Source organism: Ambystoma mexicanum, chromosome 13, assembly GCF_040938575.1.
Source record: "Ambystoma mexicanum isolate Mex_15411 chromosome 13, UKY_AmexF1_1, whole genome shotgun sequence".
NCBI lineage: Eukaryota > Metazoa > Chordata > Amphibia > Caudata > Ambystomatidae > Ambystoma > Ambystoma mexicanum.
The window spans coordinates 765269721-765291106 of NC_090938.1; the positions used below are offsets into that span (position 1 = coordinate 765269721).

General features: G+C 46.1%; 1 protein-coding gene across 1 annotated transcript in view; it reads left to right on the plus strand.

Moving 5' to 3' along the window:
- Positions 1–4613: 4613 nt before the first annotated feature.
- The window catches only part of LOC138521923 (ly-6/neurotoxin-like protein 1), a 47217-nt gene continuing 30444 nt past the window's right edge, over positions 4614–21386 (plus strand). Inside the window, exon 1 of the mRNA XM_069635100.1 lies at positions 4614–4924. Within this exon, the coding sequence (XP_069491201.1) occupies positions 4873–4924 (52 nt within the window). The 5' untranslated portion in view covers positions 4614–4872. The remainder of the gene's footprint in view (positions 4925–21386) is intronic.

The window sequence follows — 21386 nt, forward strand, 5'->3', positions numbered from 1 at the left end:
GGTTGGTTTGGGTGGTTTGACTATTTTGGTTTTGAGTGGTGCGTGCAGGTTCATAGAGTGGTGGGGGCTTTGATGGTAGAGGGTGGATAGGACCTGGGGGTTGTTGCTTGTGGGGGCAGGATAAGCTGGACTTGGAGAGTAGGCGCAAGCGTCTCTTCAGTCAGCTTGCAGGTGTTGCGGACCAGTATAGGATGTGGCGTGGGAGGGAGAAAGTCTAAACTCAATCAGGGAGAGAGCCGACCAGGCTGAAATATCAATAGAGGCGCTAGTTGTGGGGATCCAGTCAAGGACACGCCCTTTGGCCTGAGTGGGGGTGGAAAGAAGCTGAGTAAAGTTCCTTTCTCCAGGAGAGTTTGCAAGTGTTGAGGCTTTCGTGTCGGCAGGGTCACTGAAGCCCAGGTTGAAGTCGCCCAGTAGGATGGATTTGGTGGTAGGCTTAATGAGGGGAGTGATCAACAGAGGAATGTCGGACTCTGGGGGACTCCCGGGAACTCGGGGAACCCTCCTTGCCCCCCCTACCCAGAGAGGCTAACTTTACAAAATGGCACATCAGAGGCAGCTGTGGAGCTTAAGGTGCAGCATGGCATTGCATGCAACACGCGCCCCTCCCCAATCCACTTCCCTGGTGATGTCACTGCAAATGGCATTTGAACACATCCAGAGCACAACAAAATCCCAACATTGCGGGACTGTCAGGCATACAAGGCACTCACATGCTTGCTTTCACTTCCGGGCCTGTCCTGGGATTTTAAAGGCCCTGTTCAGCAAAACATTTGCAGAGCACTTCCTTTGCGTGATAGGGAATGACATGACAGAAAGCAACATTACAGGCAGTGACATCAGTCTTTAATACTCTAAAGCACCATTGGTAGAGACATTAAAATGCATGCTCGCAGCCATGAGAATAATGTGGTGCGCAATACACGAATAGCCACTATAATTAATAAGCAACAACTCAATAGTTTAGTAGACCATGAGTGTTGTTTTTTTTTATAACAATAGTTGCAAACTGAATCCCTTCTAGGGGCTCCAAATTCCAGCCGATTAGGCACAGTGAGATGAACTGATTTTCCCGGGAACACACCTTTCGTTTAAGTGGTGAAATCTGTATTAGGACATAATTTGTGATATAAGCACTTGACCACATGTCTTCGCAGTGACAGTTTGTTTAAGTATTTCTTACAGTTTGGGTTTCCAAAAATTAAACAACTCGTTGTCTAGCAATGTCTTCAAAAGTACACAAATCAAATAAGAAACCAACCTGACATTATATACATTGTTTTAAAAACAGGTCAAGCATAAAGGCATTGGCAGCTTTATTTTCGCCATCCTGAATGTAAGATTGCAGCAGCAGCCTGCAGAGGTATGGCAGACCTAAAAACAATCTCTGCGCTTTAAAAAAAAATCTATTCACAGGGAAAGAAAACCTAACATAAGGTCATCTGCTTTAGCCATTATTTCACAAAGCAGTGTAATTGTAATTCAATTCCGCGTTCTACTCCCCTCCCGTTTACTATCACCCACCATTCACACCTATTAAGGGACCATAGTCCTTACCCAGACCACCCGTATCTGGGTCACCACCCTCTGATCTGTTTATTGAAATGCTATGCTGGCACAAAGCTGAAGCTGTGGGTACTGGGGGCGCAGTGGGGAAAGCTCTCTGCTTCCTTGTGCTGCCACCTGCTGTCACAGGAAACGCGTGAGCTGCGAGGACATTGGAGAGCCGGTCCTGCGTCATAGGAGCACAGTCCGAACGTATTCCCGCCCTGAGCCGGCTGGGTCCCATACATGGGGCACAGCCCCTGAACCCGGGACAGTCCCGCAAAATGCCGACTGCAGACACACCTGCCTCTGTTCCCCGACATTGGACTTCAACTGCGCCTGCGTTGCCTTAACCTTGGTCCAAGGTAAGCACGGAGAAGTCACACAGAGATGATTTCCGTCACCCTTGGGGATCTTTATGGCCCATTTCAGCACAATCTCCGCTAGGCGGCAGCATTTTCCTTGTCTTCCTGTTCATTAATCTAGTGCATTTTTATTTATCTATTTTATTTAGGATTTATAAAGCGCAAACTATGGCCCGAAAGCATCAAGGCGCTACATGCTTTTTATGTGCGCAGAAGGTATGCCATGCGCAATGGGGCAGCTTTGACTGCGTGCGATGGGCAGCCGGGGCAAGCGCCTGCCCACCTCTCATCGCAAATATGTTCCCCTTCCGCTGCTTCCCCTCCCGCTTCCCTTTTCTCACATGCAGCACCCTGCTTGGCCCCTTCTTTCGTCCTTACTGACTCTTTCCTCGCGACTGTCCTACTCATTCCCTTTTCTCTGCCTGCCCTCTCCTGCGCTGTGTGCTCACTGGTCATCCCCTCTGCTTGCCTCGGTTCCTTAATCCTCTTGCTTTTCTCTCTCTCCATTTCTGCCAAAGCTTCCTTTTTGTATAAAGACCGCGCCCTCTTCCTCATTCTGCTGCTATTCGCACCCTCCCCGGCCTTCCTTTGTTCTTAATTTGCAGCATTAGCCCGTACATCTCTGCCCCTCCACTCCCCATTCCTCACTCACTTGCCTTCTTTCTCTCCTTTTCTCCTGCCCTCCCTCACTCTTTGCTTCCGCCCTCATTCTTTAGGCCTCCACTCTTCCCCACTCTCCTTACACTCCTGAACCCTCTGCTATTTCCCCGTCCGTTCCTCCTATTCACCCTGCATGTCCCCTCACTCTCGTGCCTCATTAACTATTGCCCCATTCTCCTGCCCTCGTTCATTCTCTGTGCCCATTCACCCTTTCACCCTCACCTGGATCCCTTCAATCGCCTCATCTCCTGCCTTCCCTCACTCTCAATCTCTCCCTCTCTCTTCTGCCCTTCTTCGCGCTCCTATCCCATCAGTGTCCTATCCTGCCCTTACTCCCTCTCCACTTCCATTCACTGCCCGGCAGCGGGGCCCTGCGGAGCTGGAGGAGATATGGAGCCGGTGGGTTGGAGTCAAGGGGTCTTTCAAGAGACACAAGTAGCACTTTAAAAAAAAGGAAATTAGGTATCACGTGGTATGTTTCTACATTAAAAGGTGCAGTCCTTTAAATCTGTGATGTTCAAAGACATTTCAAGTGTGTGGGGTAAGAAAGCCGGGGACATGCACAAAATGGACCTGCATGCAGTAGGCATGACCCTGTGATATCACCTGCTGTAATGTCCCATTGCCCATTGCCTTGAAACCTATCATTTCCAACATTAGCTTCTGGAAGGGGACGCTAGCAAGTCAGTAAATTCGGACGGCGGCTGTATTCACTGGTACAAGCCCGCGTACTGAGCAGCCCGCGTGCTGCTTGGTCAGCGCCTCCTTCCCTTCCCGCGCTCCGCTTTCACCCCTTAGCACCCTAGTACCTCACACGCGGGTCCTAAGGGTGTGCCTCAATTTAAAAATAAGACAAATTAAACCTTACCTTGCAGACTAAGGCCGCACTTGTGCTGTATTTTGAGAAGCCCCTTTTCCATATTGAGGACGTCATAGTCATCAACAGGGAAAAGGGACTTCTGAAATGCAGCACAGCTATGGACAACAAGGTAAGATTTTTTGTAAAAAAAATGTAAACACACTCTTAGGCCCCACATATGAGCTACGTGGGTGCTAATAGGTATATAACCCTCGGAAGCGGGACAACCAGGCAGTTAACGGCACTGCCACCCATGTTAAGGGCCCCTTGCTTACACAGGCCCTTCATTTGGGCGTCAGGCCTGGCACGGACAGCTTGGGGTTACATCGTCTCAATGTTACCAATATTGACAGCAAAACCTGCTGAGGGGGTCCAGCTGTTTCCAGCTATAGCCAGAAAACTGTAAAAAACCACAACGTGGCTCATTGTGCAACTCCGCCCACTCGAAGCTCCGCCTCCATAACCCTCCCACCTGGGGCACACAGGCCCTTAATTTGCCTGAAATCTTCCACTGCCCCTCACCTTACTCCCCCACTGACCTACCCACCCACATACGAGTCCAGTGCATCAGCCAACACTTCAGGTCGTGACGATGAGCGCCACGAGGCCATGTGAACTTCAGAAGTGTGCGCTATACCTCTGCGTAGGGTGACCAGAATTTGGAGCACTGTCCCCCTTTCTCAAGATCATGTTCCCATTGGAAACTGCAGAGAGGCCGGTTTTTGGGAGTAGGTCTTCTTAGCTGGCAGGCAGGAATGCACACTCTCGCACAGGAGAAATGCTGCATTTTACAATTTAAGATAGTGTTCGTTTGTGATTCATTAAAACAATGTGTGGTTACTTTAACGGTGACATTAAACCCTCTTCTCCAAACGCTACTGGGGTGTAGTGCCTTGACAGTTACTTTTAAGAGAGTTAGTCCTTCTTTTATGTTAGTTGCCTCTGGGACATGTGTGCCGAATGTGCTCTTATGGGGAGGGGAGGGAGTGGAGGGGGGGGCGCCCTGGGATGCTCCGGGACAATGAGGGGGGGGGGGCGCCCTGAGAGGCTGCGGGACACTGAAGGCCTCGGGCATCACCCCAGCTGCCCGGCTCTGGGTGGGGCAGCCTCCCCCCTGGAGAGCCCAGGTGCCTCTGATGTCGGGAGGCCCGGATTACCCACAGCCCACCGGGCAGGAGGCACCCACTTGACTAGAAAGGATCGTCGAGAGCTCGAAACCTCTCCAAGTGTGCTTTTTGGACGCCTAGGGCTGTGTCAGTGCCCCTCCAGCCCCCACCCTTCGGAGGCCGGGCTGGGCTACCCTGCGCCCAGTGCCCGCCTGGGGGTATAAAGAGCCGGCCGCCGCTGCTCCCCCCACTCCTCCGCTGTCCGCGCCATCTCCTGGGATCCCTTCTGCTTTGCTGAAACCATCCCTGTAGACGACACAACCAAACCCTCGACACCATGAACAAACTCATTTTGGGCGCCTTCCTCGCCCTCTGCTGCCTTTCTGCAGGTAAGTCGCCCAAACACCTGGGGACGACTGGGGAACATTCACCCAAAAACAGGATTCGAGAGGAGATGATAGTGGGCCCGGGTCCCATATAATCATACCTGCCTACATTTGAAAATCAAAATTCCTGAGATGTATGCCCCGCCGCCCACAGCCACACAAGACTCCGCCCATTTGCACCTGGCTCCGCCCACACGTCCAACAGGTAAACTCGGTTGTTGTAGGCTTCAGTTTGCTTACTATAGCATGGAAAATAATTCATTCAATGCTATAGTAAGCAAACTGAAGGCGCCGCCGCCGCCGAAATAATGCTGCTTTCAATCCATGTCACTGGATTGAAAGCAGCATTATTCCTGCTGCAGCGCCGCCTTCATTTTGCTTACTATAGCATTAAATGAATGATTTTGGTAAGCAAAATGAACGTGGCACCGCCGCCGTAATAATACTGTTTTCAATCCAATTATAGGATTGCAAGCACTATTATTACAGGGATCGGGGGTCGCATTGAGCACCGTTTCCGGGTCCCGCCCAATTCTCCATCCGATTGGCTACCGGCGGCAGCCAATCAGGTGGAGAATATGACGGGACCCGGAAAGAATCTCAAAATTCCTGAGATTCACGGGACTTTTCCGGAGACCCGGAGAAATGCTTAAAATTCCGGAGTCTCCGGAAAAATTCCGGAGGTTAGGCAGGTATGCATATAATGGTGTGATAAAGCACGACATGCCTGAAGGACATAGTTTGTGTGTGTGTGTGTGTATATATGAACATTTACATAGCACACTATGCGCTTAGTTTCGGCCCTGGCCCGGGCTCGCCAGACCTTAACTCTGCTGGGAAGAAGAGCACGAGCAAGGGTGGAGTAAGAGGGAGGGACAGCGGGAGAGGAGTCTGCGGACACCAGGAGGGCGCTGGGCAGGACTAAATGCTTGTGTTAGCATGGGTGCCTGTGCGTCCATTGTAAATGGACCCTTTCTGGGGAGAGGTGACACCGACGAGTATGTGTTGAGCTAATATACGCACTGGGATCCCAGGGCAGTTCTGGAGTATTGTAAACTAGAGCCCAAGTAGTGCTGTGGGCATGAGGGGCTCGGGAGCACGCGCGCGCATTCCTGGTAGATGTGTAGGCTCAGAATACCTGCTGTCTATATTTATGGTACCAGAGGGTACATTCCTGAATAATAATTCTGGGGCTGCTAAAGCAACGCAGAAGGTGGCGTAATCCAGGAGTAAAACGAAGGTGTCGTTCCAGGAGTAAAATGAAGGTGGCGTAATCCAGGAGTATGATGTATGGGAGGGGGCGGGGCTGCTAAACCAACTCAGAAGGTGTCGTAATCCAGGAGTAAAACGTATCGGGGGTGCGGGCTGCTAATCCAACTCAGAAGATAGCGTAATGCAGGAGTAGGACAAAGGTGGCGTAATTCCGGAGTATGACATATGGAAGGGGTGGGGGCTGCTAATCCAATTTAGAAGGTGGCGTAATCCAGGAGTAAAATATATGGGAGGGGGCGGGCTGCTAAACCAACTCAGAAAATATCATAATCCAGGAGTAGGACAAAGGTGGCGTAAACCTGGAGTATGACGTATGGGAGGGGAGGAGGCTGCTAAACCAATTTAGAAGGTGGCGTAATCCAGGAGTGAGAGGTATGGCAGGGGGCGGGCTGCTAAACCAACTGAAAACGTAGCGTAATCCAGGAGTAGGACGTATGGCAGGGGACGGGGCTGCTAAACCAACTCAGAAGGTGGCGTAATCCAGGAGTAAAATGTATGGGTGGGGCAGGGCTGCTAAACCAACTCAGAATGTGGCGTTATCCAGGAGTAAAACGTATGGGTGGGGTGGGGCTGCTAAACCAACTCAGAAGGGGGCATAATCGAGGAGTAAAACGATTGGATGGGGGTGGGGCTGCTAAACCAACTCAGAAGGTGGCATAATCCAGGAGTAAAACGTATGGGTGGGGCGGGGCTGCTAAACCAACTCAGAAGGGGGCATAATCGAGGAGTAAAACGATTGGATGGGGGTGGGGCTGCTAAACCAACTCAGAAGGTGGCATAATCCAGGAGTAAAACGTATGGGTGGGGCGGGGCTGCTAAACCAACTCAGAAGAGGGCGTTATCGAGGAGTAAAACGATTGGGTGGGGGTGGGGCTGCTAAACCAACTCAGAAGGTGGCGTAATCCAGGAGTAGGACGTATGGGAGGGGGTGGGGCTGCTAAACTAACTCAGAAGGTGGCGTAATCCAGGAGTAACACGTACGAGAGGGGAATGCTGCTGGTAACAAAAAGCAAGGGTGTGGGATGGACAGAATGAATAAAGCAAACATGTCATGTTTGGTCTAGATGTAAAGTAAATGATTTTCTGTATTTATAGCGCTTTGTGCCACAGTAAGGCCAGCTCACACCACTGAGGTGTAGGGAGGGTAGGCTTCTAGGCTGCCAGCGTGAGTGCCCAAAGAGTAGCACCTAATGACCTTGAAGACACTTCCAGCGCTGAACCCACTGAGTTGCCCCAATTACTTTTGCTGTGTTTTTACGCAATGACACCAGGGGCACTGGTTTATTGTCATGTCCAAAACATTTATTTTCATGTTAACATTTTTTAGCGGCCCTGAGGGTTTGGGCAGGGTATCGGTCCGCACGGACCTAGAGTGGGATATCTGACATCAGGTGAAGGGATATCCCCCCAGGGCAGGCCATTGCATGGGTGGGAAAACCCTTTGCCCCTCCCAAAGAGATGAAGTTGCAATTGGGGCAGCTCCCCCAGTCGGTCAAATGCGTTAGAATGTGGAGTTCTGCCGAGTTCTTCATTTTAATGGTGATACGCTTTTATAGAGCGCCCATCACCACTGTACTGGCCTCGCGGCGCTGAGGCCAGTCTGCATAGCGGTGTGCCTGCACCCAGAGTGCGGTCTGTGGTGGAATCAAAGGGTGCAGCGGCAGTAGGAGAGCTAGGTCTCTGGAGGATAGCTCAGTGGCAACGTGCTCGATCCCTGGTCCACCCTCAGAAACCTCTGGGTATTAAGTAAGTTATAAATAACCAATTAAAATAAGAAAAGACAAACAGACTCACAAGTGTGAGGGTCTTGAGGTGGTGGGTGTCTGACTCTGACAGGAGGGGTGGACGTGTAATCCTTAGTCACTGTGCCCACTAGGGAGTTGGTGGGGCAAGTCTCTGGGTTTTGCCCACAGTGACACCCTCTTAACCTGGGGGGTTCTGGCGTCCCCCGTGGTGTTGGGGTCCCTAATTTGAGATACTCTTATTCTGAGGAGCTCTGACTGTGACCCTCTTTCTTGGCCTCGAGGGCTGGAGTCCTGGCGGGTTTTCTTTATCCCTCATTAATATTCATGAGGAAAGATGTACATATATTTAGAATCATTGTATGCAAATGTATCTCATGAATATTAGTGAGGGGTATCCTGAAAACCCGGCGTGGATCTGGCCCTCAAGGCCTGTTGTTGGACAGCCCTTCTCTAGAGCCTCCTACCATGAGGTGCTGTGGCACCGGCCCATTGCCAGTCCTGGGGGCTCTCAGGGTCTTAGTTTGAGGGCATCACTCTTGGACATCGTCCTGGGGAAAGGACCTATCCCTCAGAGACACTCCTGCTCTAAAAAGTTCCAATTCCCCCTAGCCGAAGGCCATGGCCTCTAAAACCCTCCAAAGATGGGAGCTTTAACTATCACTCTGGTACTCCATGGGGGTCTGACTCTGGGACCCCACCCTCCTCTATTGAGTTCTCTATCTGAGACACTCCTCGACTGGGGAGACCCTGAGTGTGACTCTCCTGATCTATAGCTTTCTACACTGAGACCGTCCTAGTTCCTGGGGAGTTGCGGGGGGGCATTGACTGTGACTCTCCCAGGTTCTGGGTTTCTGAATTTGATACCCTCCTAATCTGGGGGACATTGACTGTGCCTCACCCAGTCTACGAGATTCTCCTAATCTGAGCAATTTGGACCATCCCACTCCCGTCTATAGGGTTCTGACCCTTAGGCCCATCTCAGAGTGAGAATCTTAGACTGTCATACTCTCCTAGGGCTTGATTCACAGACCGTTTTCCAATGGGATTGCACCACTGTTTTCCAATGGGATTGCACCATTATAAAACGCTTCTGTGAATAAGGGCCTTAATCTCAAAGGCACTGACTCTAAAATTTGGAAGCACCCTGTTGGGGGACACCAACTAATCTTTCACAGCCTTGAGCGAGTAACTCTTCTTAGAAAATAAATAAGAGCATCTTCTGAGTGGCGAGCATGAGCGCTTCCGATAGGCAGTGTGGTGTCTCAGACGCAAGCAAGCCACCTTTTATGTTATATTAGAGGTGAGCGAGAGAGCGTTCTCTGAGGGGAGCGAGTGCATATAGAGGTATACAACAGTACAGATGCATAACAGAGCGCTTTACAGTGGTACACAACAGCACAGATGCATAACGGAGCGCTTTACAGAGCTAACAACAGTACAGATGCATAACAGAGCTTTTTACAGAGGTATACAACAGTACAGTACAAATGTATAATGGAGCGCTTTACAGAGGTATAATACAACAGTACAGATGCTTTACAGAGGTAACAACTAAGCGCTTTACAGAGGTAACAAAGAGTGCAGATGCATAACGGAGCGCTTTACAGAGGTAACAACTAAGCGTTTTACAGAGGTAACAAGAGTGCAGATGCATAACGGAGCACTTTACAGAGGTAACAACTAAGCGCTTTACAGAGGTAACAAGAGTGCAGATGCACAACGGAGCGCTTTACAGAGCTAACAACAGTACAGATGCATAACAGAGCTTTTTACAGAGGTATACAACAGTACAGTACAAATGTATAATGGAGCGCTTTACAGAGGTATAATACAACAGTACAGATGCTTTACAGAGGTAACAACTAAGCGCTTTACAGAGGTAACAAAGAGTGCAGATGCATAACGGAGCGCTTTACAGAGGTAACAACTAAGAGCTTTACAGAGGTAACAAGAGTGCAGATGCATAACGGAGCGCTTTACAGAGGTAACAACTAAGCGCTTTACAGAGGTAACAAGAGTGCAGATGCATAACGGAGCGCTTTACAGAGCTAACAACAGTACAGATGCATAACAGAGCGCTTTACAGAGGTACACAACAGCACAGATGCATAACGGAGCGCTTTACAGAGGTACACAACAGTACAGATGCACAACGGAGCGCTTTACAGAGCTAACAACAGTACAGATGCATAACAGAGCTTTTTACAGAGGTATACAACAGTACAGTACAAATGTATAATGGAGCGCTTTACAGAGGTATAATACAACAGTACAGATGCTTTACAGAGGTAACAACTAAGCGCTTTACAGAGGTAACAAAGAGTGCAGATGCATAACGGAGCGCTTTACAGAGGTAACAACTAAGCGCTTTACAGAGGTAACAAGAGTGCAGATGCATAACGGAGCGCTTTACAGAGGTAACAACTAAGCGCTTTACAGAGGTAACAAGAGTACAGATGCACAACGGAGCGCTTTACAGAGCTAACAACAGTACAGATGCATAACAGAGCTTTTTACAGAGGTATACAACAGTACAGTACAAATGTATAATGGAGCGCTTTACAGAGGTATAATACAACAGTACAGATGCTTTACAGAGGTAACAACTAAGCGCTTTACAGAGGTAACAAAGAGTGCAGATGCATAACGGAGCGCTTTACAGAGGTAACAACTAAGCGCTTTACAGAGGTAACAAGAGTGCAGATGCATAACGGAGCGCTTTACAGAGGTAACAACTAAGCGCTTTACAGAGGTAACAAGAGTACAGATGCACAACGGAGCGCTTTACAGAGCTAACAACAGTACAGATGCATAACAGAGCTTTTTACAGAGGTATACAACAGTACAGTACAAATGTATAATGGAGCGTTTTACAGAGGTATAATACAACAGTACAGATGCTTTACAGAGGTAACAACTAAGCGCTTTACAGAGGTAACAAAGAGTGCAGATGCATAACGGAGCGCTTTACAGAGGTAACAACTAAGCGCTTTACAGAGGTAACAAGAGTGCAGATGCATAACGGAGCGCTTTACAGAGGTAACAACTAAGCACTTTACAGAGGTAACAAGAGTGCAGATGCATAACGGAGCGCTTTACAGAGCTAACAACAGTACAGATTCATAACAGAGCGCTTTACAGAGGTACACAACAGCACAGATGCATAACGGGGCGCTTTACAGAGGTACACAACAGTACAGATGCACAACGGAGCGCTTTACAGAGCTAACAACAGTACAGATGCATAACAGAGCTTTTTACAGAGGTATACAACAGTACAGTACACATGTATAATGGAGCGCTTTACAGAGGTATAATACAACAGTACAGATGCTTTACAGAGGTAACAACTAAGCGCTTTACAGACGTAACAAAGAGTGCAGATGCATAACGGAGCGCTTTACAGAGGTAACAACTAAGCGCTTTACAGAGGTAACAAGAGTGCAGATGCATAACGGAGCGCTTTACAGAGGTAACAACTAAGCGCTTTACAGAGGTAACAAGAGTGCAGATGCACAACGGAGCGCTTTACAGAGCTAACAACAGTACAGATGCATAACAGAGCTTTTTACAGAGGTATACAACAGTACAGTACAAATGTATATTGGAGCGCTTTACAGAGGTATAATACAACAGAACAGATGCTTTACAGAGGTAACAACTAAGCGCTTTACAGAGGTAACAAAGAGTGCAGATGCATAACGGAGCGCTTTACAGAGGTAACAACTAAGCGCTTTACAGAGGTAACAAGAGTGCAGATGCATAACGGAGCGCTTTACAGAGGTAACAACTAAGCGCTTTACAGAGGTAACAAGAGTGCAGATGCATAACGGAGCGCTTTACAGAGCTAACAACAGTACAGATGCATAACAGAGCGCTTTACAGAGGTACACAACAGCACAGATGCATAACAGAGCGCTTTACAGAGGTACATAACAGTACAGATGCATAACGGAGCGCTTTACAGAGGTACACAACAGTACAGTACAAATGCATAATGGACCACTTTACAAGGTTCATAACAGTACAGTACATATGCATAACAGAGCGCTTTACAGAGGTACACAACAGTACAGATGCACAACGGAGTGCTTTACAGAGCTAACAACAGTACAGATGCATAACAGAGCTTTTTACAGAGGTACACAACAGTACAGTACAAATGCATAATGGACCACTTTACAAGGTTCATAACAGTACAGTACATATGCATAACAGAGCGCTTTACAGAGGTTTACAACAGTACAAGTGCATAACGGAGCGCTTTACAGAGGTATGCAACTGTACAGTACAAATGTATAATGGAGCGCTTTACAGAGGTATAATACAACAGTACAAGTGCATAACGGAGCACTTTACAGAGGTTTATAACAGTACAAGTGCATAATGGAGCACTTTACAGAGGTATACATCAGTACGGATGCATAACAGAGCGCTTTACAGAGGTATAATACAACAGTACAGATGCATAACAGAGCGCTTTACAGAGGTAACAACTAAGCGCTTTACAGAGGTAACAAGAGTGCAGATGCATAACGGAGCGCTTTACAGAGGTAACAACTAAGCGCTTTACAGAGGTAACAAGAGTGCAGAGGCATAATGGAGTGCTTTACAGAGGTAACAACTAAGCGCTTTACAGAGGTATAATACAACAGTACAGATGCATAACAGAGCGCTTTACAGAGGTAACAACTAAGCGCTTTACAGAGGTAACAAGAGTGCAGATGCATAACGGAGCGCTTTACAGAGGTAACAACTAAGCGCTTTACAGAGGTAACAAGAGTGCAGATGCATAACGGAGCGCTTTACAGAGGTAACAACTAAGCGCTTTACAGAGGTAACAAGAGTGCAGATGCATAACGGAGCGCTTTACAGAGGTAACAACTAAGCGCTTTACAGAGGTAACAAGAGTGCAGATGCATAACGGAGCGCTTTACAGAGGTAACAACTAAGCGCTTTACAGAGGTAACAAGAGTGCAGATGCACAACGGAGCGCTTTACAGAGCTAACAACAGTACAGATGCATAACAGAGCTTTTTACAGAGGTATACAACAGTACAGTACAAATGTATAATGGAGCGCTTTACAGAGGTATAATACAACAGTACAGATGCTTTACAGAGGTAACAACTAAGCGCTTTACAGAGGTAACAAAGAGTGCAGATGCATAACGGAGCGCTTTACAGAGGTAACAACTAAGAGCTTTACAGAGGTAACAAGAGTGCAGATGCATAACGGAGCGCTTTACAGAGGTAACAACTAAGCGCTTTACACAGGTAACAAGAGTGCAGATGCATAACGGAGCGCTTTACAGAGCTAACAACAGTACAGATGCATAACAGAGCGCTTTACAGAGGTACACAACAGCACAGATGCATAACGGAGCGCTTTACAGAGGTACACAACAGTACAGATGCACAACGGAGCGCTTTACAGAGCTAACAACAGTACAGATGCATAACAGAGCTTTTTACAGAGGTATACAACAGTACAGTACAAATGTATAATGGAGCGCTTTACAGAGGTATAATACAACAGTACAGATGCTTTACAGAGGTAACAACTAAGCGCTTTACAGAGGTAACAAAGAGTGCAGATGCATAACGGCGCACTTTACAGAGGTAACAACTAAGCGCTTTACAGAGGTAACAAGAGTGCAGATGCATAACGGAGCACTTTACAGAGGTAACAACTAAGCGCTTTACAGAGGTAACAAGAGTACAGATGCACAACGGAGCGCTTTACAGAGCTAACAACAGTACAGATGCATAACAGAGCTTTTTACAGAGGTATACAACAGTACAGTACAAATGTATAATGGAGCGCTTTACAGAGGTATAATACAACAGTACAGATGCTTTACAGAGGTAACAACTAAGCGCTTTACAGAGGTAACAAAGAGTGCAGATGCACAACGGAGCGCTTTACAGAGGTAACAACTAAGCGCTTTACAGAGGTAACAAGAGTGCAGATGCATAACGGAGCGCTTTACAGAGGTAACAACTAAGCGCTTTACAGAGGTAACAAGAGTGCAGATGCATAACGGAGCGCTTTACAGAGCTAACAACAGTACAGATGCATAACAGAGCGCTTTACAGAGGTACACAACAGCACAGATGCATAACGGAGCGCTTTACAGAGGTACACAACAGTACAGATGCACAACGGAGCGCTTTACAGAGCTAACAACAGTACAGATGCATAACAGAGCTTTTTACAGAGGTATACAACAGTACAGTACACATGTATAATGGAGCGCTTTACAGAGGTATAATACAACAGTACAGATGCTTTACAAAGGTAACAACTAAGCGCTTTACAGACGTAACAAAGAGTGCAGATGCATAACGGAGCGCTTTACAGAGGTAACAACTAAGCGCTTTACAGAGGTAACAAGAGTGCAGATGCATAAAGGAGCGCTTTACAGAGGTAACAACTAAGCGCTTTACAGAGGTAACAAGAGTGCAGATGCACAACGGAGCGCTTTACAGAGCTAACAACAGTACAGATGCATAACAGAGCTTTTTACAGAGGTATACAACAGTACAGTACAAATGTATAATGGAGCGCTTTACAGAGGTATAATACAACAGTACAGATGCTTTACAGAGGTAACAACTAAGCACTTTACAGAGGAAACAAAGAGTGCAGATGCATAACGGAGCGCTTTACAGAGGTAACAACTAAGCGCTTTACAGAGGTAACAAGAGTGCAGATGCATAACGGAGCGCTTTACAGAGGTAACAACTAAGCGCTTTACAGAGGTAACAAGAGTGCAGATGCATAACGGAGCGCTTTACAGAGCTAACAACAGTACAGATGCATAACAGAGCTTTTTACAGAGGTATACAACAGTACAGTACAAATGTATAATGGAGCGCTTTACAGAGGTATAATACAACAGTACAGATGCTTTACAGAGGTAACAACTAAGCGCTTTACAGAGGTAACAAAGAGTGCAGATGCATAACGGAGCGCTTTACAGAGGTAACAACTAAGAGCTTTACAGAGGTAACAAGAGTGCAGATGCATAACGGAGCGCTTTACAGAGGTAACAACTAAGCGCTTTACAGAGGTAACAAGAGTGCAGATGCATAACGGAGCGCTTTACAGAGCTAACAACAGTACAGATGCATAACAGAGCACTTTACAGAGGTACACAACAGCACAGATGCATAACGGAGCGCTTTACAGAGGTACACAACAGTACAGATGCACAACGGAGCGCTTTACAGAGCTAACAACAGTACAGATGCATAACAGAGCTTTTTACAGAGGTATACAACAGTACAGTACAAATGTATAATGGAGCGCTTTACAGAGGTATAATACAACAGTACAGATGCTTTACAGAGGTAACAACTAAGCGCTTTACAGAGGTAACAAAGAGTGCAGATGCATAACGGAGCGCTTTACAGAGGTAACAACTAAGCGCTTTACAGAGGTAACAAGAGTGCAGATGCATAACGGAGCGCTTTACAGAGGTAACAACTAAGCCCTTTACAGAGGTAACAAGAGTACAGATGCACAACGGAGCGCTTTACAGAGCTAACAACAGTACAGATGCATAACAGAGCTTTTTACAGAGGTATACAACAGTACAGTACAAATGTATAATGGAGCGTTTTACAGAGGTATAATACAACAGTACAGATGCTTTACAGAGGTAACAACTAAGCGCTTTACAGAGGTAACAAAGAGTGCAGATGCATAACGGAGCGCTTTACAGAGGTAACAACTAAGCGCTTTACAGAGGTAACAAGAGTGCAGATGCATAACGGAGCGCTTTACAGAGGTAACAACTAAGCACTTTACAGAGGTAACAAGAGTGCAGATGCATAACGGAGCGCTTTACAGAGCTAACAACAGTACAGATTCATAACAGAGCGCTTTACAGAGGTACACAACAGCACAGATGCATAACGGGGCGCTTTACAGAGGTACACAACAGTACAGATGCACAACGGAGCGCTTTACAGAGCTAACAACAGTACAGATGCATAACAGAGCTTTTTACAGAGGTATACAACAGTACAGTACACATGTATAATGGAGCGCTTTACAGAGGTATAATACAACAGTACAGATGCTTTACAGAGGTAACAACTAAGCGCTTTACAGACGTAACAAAGAGTGCAGATGCATAACGGAGCGCTTTACAGAGGTAACAACTAAGCGCTTTACAGAGGTAACAAGAGTGCAGATGCATAACGGAGCGCTTTACAGAGGTAACAACTAAGCGCTTTACAGAGGTTACAAGAGTGCAGATGCACAACGGAGCACTTTACAGAGCTAACAACAGTACAGATGCATAACAGAGCTTTTTACAGAGGTATACAACAGTACAGTACAAATGTATATTGGAGCGCTTTACAGAGGTATAATACAACAGAACAGATGCTTTACAGAGGTAACAACTAAGCGCTTTACAGAGGTAACAAAGAGTGCAGATGCATAACGGAGCGCTTTACAGAGGTAACAACTAAGCGCTTTACAGAGGTAACAAGAGTGCAGATGCATAACGGAGCGCTTTACAGAGGTAACAACTAAGCGCTTTACAGAGGTAACAAGAGTGCAGATGCATAACGGAGCGCTTTACAGAGCTAACAACAGTACAGATGCATAACAGAGCGCTTTACAGAGGTACACAACAGCACAGATGCATAACAGAGCGCTTTACAGAGGTACATAACAGTACAGATGCATAACGGAGCGCTTTACAGAGGTACACAACAGTACAGTACAAATGCATAATGGACCACTTTACAAGGTTCATAACAGTACAGTACATATGCATAACAGAGCGCTTTACAGAGGTACACAACAGTACAGATGCACAACGGAGTGCTTTACAGAGCTAACAACAGTACAGATGCATAACGGGGCGCTTTACAGAGGTACACAACAGTACAGATGCACAACGGAGCGCTTTACAGAGCTAACAACAGTACAGATGCATAACAGAGCTTTTTACAGAGGTATACAACAGTACAGTACAAATGTATATTGGAGCGCTTTACAGAGGTATAATACAACAGAACAGATGCTTTACAGAGGTAACAACTAAGCGCTTTACAGAGGTAACAAAGAGTGCAGATGCATAACGGAGCGCTTTACAGAGGTAACAACTAAGCGCTTTACAGAGGTAACAAGAGTGCAGATGCATAACGGAGCGCTTTACAGAGGTAACAACTAAGCGCTTTACAGAGGTAACAAGAGTGCAGATGCATAACGGAGCGCTTTACAGAGCTAACAACAGTACAGATGCATAACAGAGCGCTTTACAGAGGTACACAACAGCAAAGATGCATAACAGAGCGCTTTACCGAGGTACATAACAGTACAGATGCATAACGGAGCGCTTTACAGAGGTACACAACAGTACAGTACAAATGCATAATGGACCACTTTACAAGGTTCATAACAGTACAGTACATATGCATAGCAGAGCGCTTTACAGAGGTACACAACAGTACAGATGCACAACGGAGTGCTTTACAGAGCTAACAAGAGTACAGATGCATAACAGAGCTTTTTACAGAGGTACACAACAGTACAGTACAAATGCATAATGGACCACTTTACAAGGTTCATAACAGTACAGTACATATGCATAACAGAGCGCTTTACAGAGGTTTACAACAGTACAAGTGCATAACGGAGCGCTTTACAGAGGTATGCAACTGTACAGTACAAATGTATAATGGAGCGCTTTACAGAGGTATAATACAACAGTACAAGTGCATAACGGAGCACTTTACAGAGGTTTATAACAGTACAAGTGCATAATGGAGCACTTTACAGAGGTATACATCAGTACGGATGCATAACAGAGCGCTTTACAGAGGTATAATACAACAGTACAGATGCATAACAGAGCGCTTTACAGAGGTAACAACTAAGCGCTTTACAGAGGTAACAAGAGTGCAGATGCATAACGGAGCGCTTTACAGAGGTAACAACTAAGCGCTTTACAGAGGTAACAAGAGTGCAGATGCATAACGGAGCGCTTTACAGAGGTAACAACTAAGCGCTTTACAGAGGTAACAAGAGTGCAGAGGCATAATGGAGTGCTTTACAGAGGTAACAACTAAGCGCTTTACAGAGGTATAATACAACAGTACAGATGCATAACAGAGCGCTTTACAGAGGTAACAACTAAGCGCTTTACAGAGGTAACAAGAGTGCAGATGCATAACGGAGCGCTTTACAGAGGTAACAACTAAGCGCTTTACAGAGGTAACAAGAGTGCAGATGCATAACGGAGCGCTTTACAGAGGTAACAACTAAGCGCTTTACAGAGGTAACAAGAGTGCAGATGCATAACGGAGCGCTTTACAGAGGTAACAACTAAGCGCTTTACAGAGGTAACAAGAGTGCAGATGCATAACTGAGCGCTTTACAGAGGTAACAACTAAGCGCTTTACAGAGGTAACAAGAGTGCAGATGCACAACGGAGCGCTTTACAGAGCTAACAACAGTACAGATGCATAACAGAGCTTTTTACAGAGGTATACAACAGTACAGTACAAATGTATAATGGAGCGCTTTACAGAGGTATAATACAACAGTACAGATGCTTTACAGAGGTAACAACTAAGCGTTTTACAGAGGTAACAAAGAGTGCAGATGCATAACGGAGCGCTTTACAGAGGTAACAACTAAGAGCTTTACAGAGGTAACAAGAGTGCAGATGCATAACGGAGCGCTTTACAGAGGTAACAACTAAGCGCTTTACACAGGTAACAAGAGTGCAGATGCATAACGGAGCGCTTTACAGAGCTAACAACAGTACAGATGCATAACAGAGCGCTTTACAGAGGTACACAACAGCACAGATGCATAACGGAGCGCTTTACAGAGGTACACAACAGTACAGATGCACAACGGAGCGCTTTACAGAGCTAACAACAGTACAGATGCATAACAGAGCTTTTTACAGAGGTATACAACAGTACAGTACAAATGTATAATGGAGCGCTTTACAGAGGTATAATACAACAGTACAGATGCTTTACAGAGGTAACAACTAAGCGCTTTACAGAGGTAACAAAGAGTGCAGATGCATAACGGCGTGCTTTACAGAGGTAACAACTAAGCGCTTTACAGAGGTAACAAGAGTGCAGATGCATAACGGAGCACTTTACAGAGGTAACAACTAAGCGCTTTACAGAGGTAACAAGAGTACAGATGCACAACGGAGCGCTTTACAGAGCTAACAACAGTACAGATGCATAACAGAGCTTTTTACAGATGTATACAACAGTACAGTACAAATGTATAATGGAGCGCTTTACAGAGGTATAATACAACAGTACAGATGCTTTACAGAGGTAACAACTAAGCGCTTTACAGAGGTAACAAAGAGTGCAGATGCACAACGGAGCGCTTTACAGAGGTAACAACTAAGCGCTTTACAGAGGTAACAAGAGTGCAGATGCATAACGGAGCGCTTTACAGAGGTAACAACTAAGCGCTTTACAGAGGTAACAAGAGTGCAGATGCATAACGGAGCGCTTTACAGAACTAACAACAGTACAGATGCATAACAGAGCGCTTTACAGAGGTACACAACAGCACAGATGCATAACGGAGCGCTTTACAGAGGTACACAACAGTACAGATGCACAACGGAGCGCTTTACAGAGCTAACAACAGTACAGATGCATAACAGAGCTTTTTACAGAGGTATACAACAGTACAGTACACATGTATAATGGAGCGCTTTACAGAGGTATAATACAACAGTACAGATGCTTTACAAAGGTAACAACTAAGCGCTTTACAGACGTAACAAAGAGTGCAGATGCATAATGGAGCGCTTTACAGAGGTAACAACTAAGCGCTTTACAGAGGTAACAAGAGTGCAGATGCATAACGGAGCGCTTTACAGAGGTAACAACTAAGCGCTTTACAGAGGTAACAAGAGTGCAGATGCACAACGGAGCGCTTTACAGAGCTAACAACAGTACAGATGCATAACAGAGCTTTTTACAGAGGTATACAACAGTACAGTACAAATGTATAATGGAGCGCTTTACAGAGGTATAATACAACAGTACAGATGCTTTACAGAGGTAACAACTAAGCACTTTACAGAGGTAACAAAGAGTGCAGATGCATAACGGAGCGCTTTACAGAGGTAACAACTAAGCGCTTTACAGAGGTAGCAAGAGTGCAGATGCATAACGGAGCGCTTTACAGAGGTAACAACTAAGCGCTTTACAGAGGTAATAAGAGTGCAGATGCATAACGGAGCGCTTTACAGAGCTAACAACAGTACAGATGCATAACAGAGCGCTTTACAGAGGTACACAACAGCACAGATGCATAACAGAGCGCTTTACAGAGGTACATAACAGTACAGATGCATAACGTAGCGCTTTACAGAGGTACACAACAGTACAGTACAAATGCATAATGGACCACTTTACAAGATTCATAACAGTACAGTACATATGCACAACAGAGCGCTTTACAGAGGTACACAACAGTACAGATGCACAACGGAGCGCTTTACAGAGCTAACAACAGTACAGATGCATAACAGAGCTTTTTACAGAGGTACACAACAGTACAGTACAAATGCATAATGGACCACTTTACAAGGTTCATAACAGTACAGTACATATGCATAACAGAGCGCTTTACAGAGGTTTACAACAGTACAAATGTATAATGGAGCGCTTTACAGAGATATTATACAACAGTACAAGTGCATAACGGAGCACTTTACAGAGGTTTATAACAGTACAAGTGCATAATGGAGCACTTTACAGAGGTATACATCAGTACGGATGCATAACAGAGCGCTTTACAGAGGTATAATACAACAGTACAGATGCTTTACAGAGGTAACAACTAAGCACTTTACAGAGGTAACAAAGAGTGCAGATGCATAACGGAGCGCTTTACAGAGGTAACAACTAAGCGCTTTACAGAGGTAACAAGAGTGCAGATGCATAACGGAGCGCTTTACAGAGGTAACAACTAAGCGCTTTACAGAGGTAACAAGAGTGCAGAGGCATAATGGAGTGCTTTACAGAGGTAACAACTAAGCGCTTTACAGAGGTATAATACAACAGTACAGATGCATAACAGAGCGCTTTACAGAGGTAACAACTAAGCGCTTTACAGAGGTAACAAGAGTGCAGATGCATAACGGAGCGCTTTACAGAGGTAACAACTAAGCGCTTTACAGAGGTAACAAGAGTGCAGATGCATAACGGAGCGCTTTACAGAGGTAACAACTAAGCGCTTTACAGAGGTAACAAGAGTGCAGATGCATAACGGAGCGCTTTACAGAGGTAACAACTAAGCGCTTTACAGAGGTAACAAGAGTGCAGAGGCATAACGGAGCGCTTTACAGAGGTAACAACTAAGCGCTTTACAGAGGTAACAAGAGTGCAGATGCATAACGGAGCGCTTTACAGAGGTAACAACTAAGC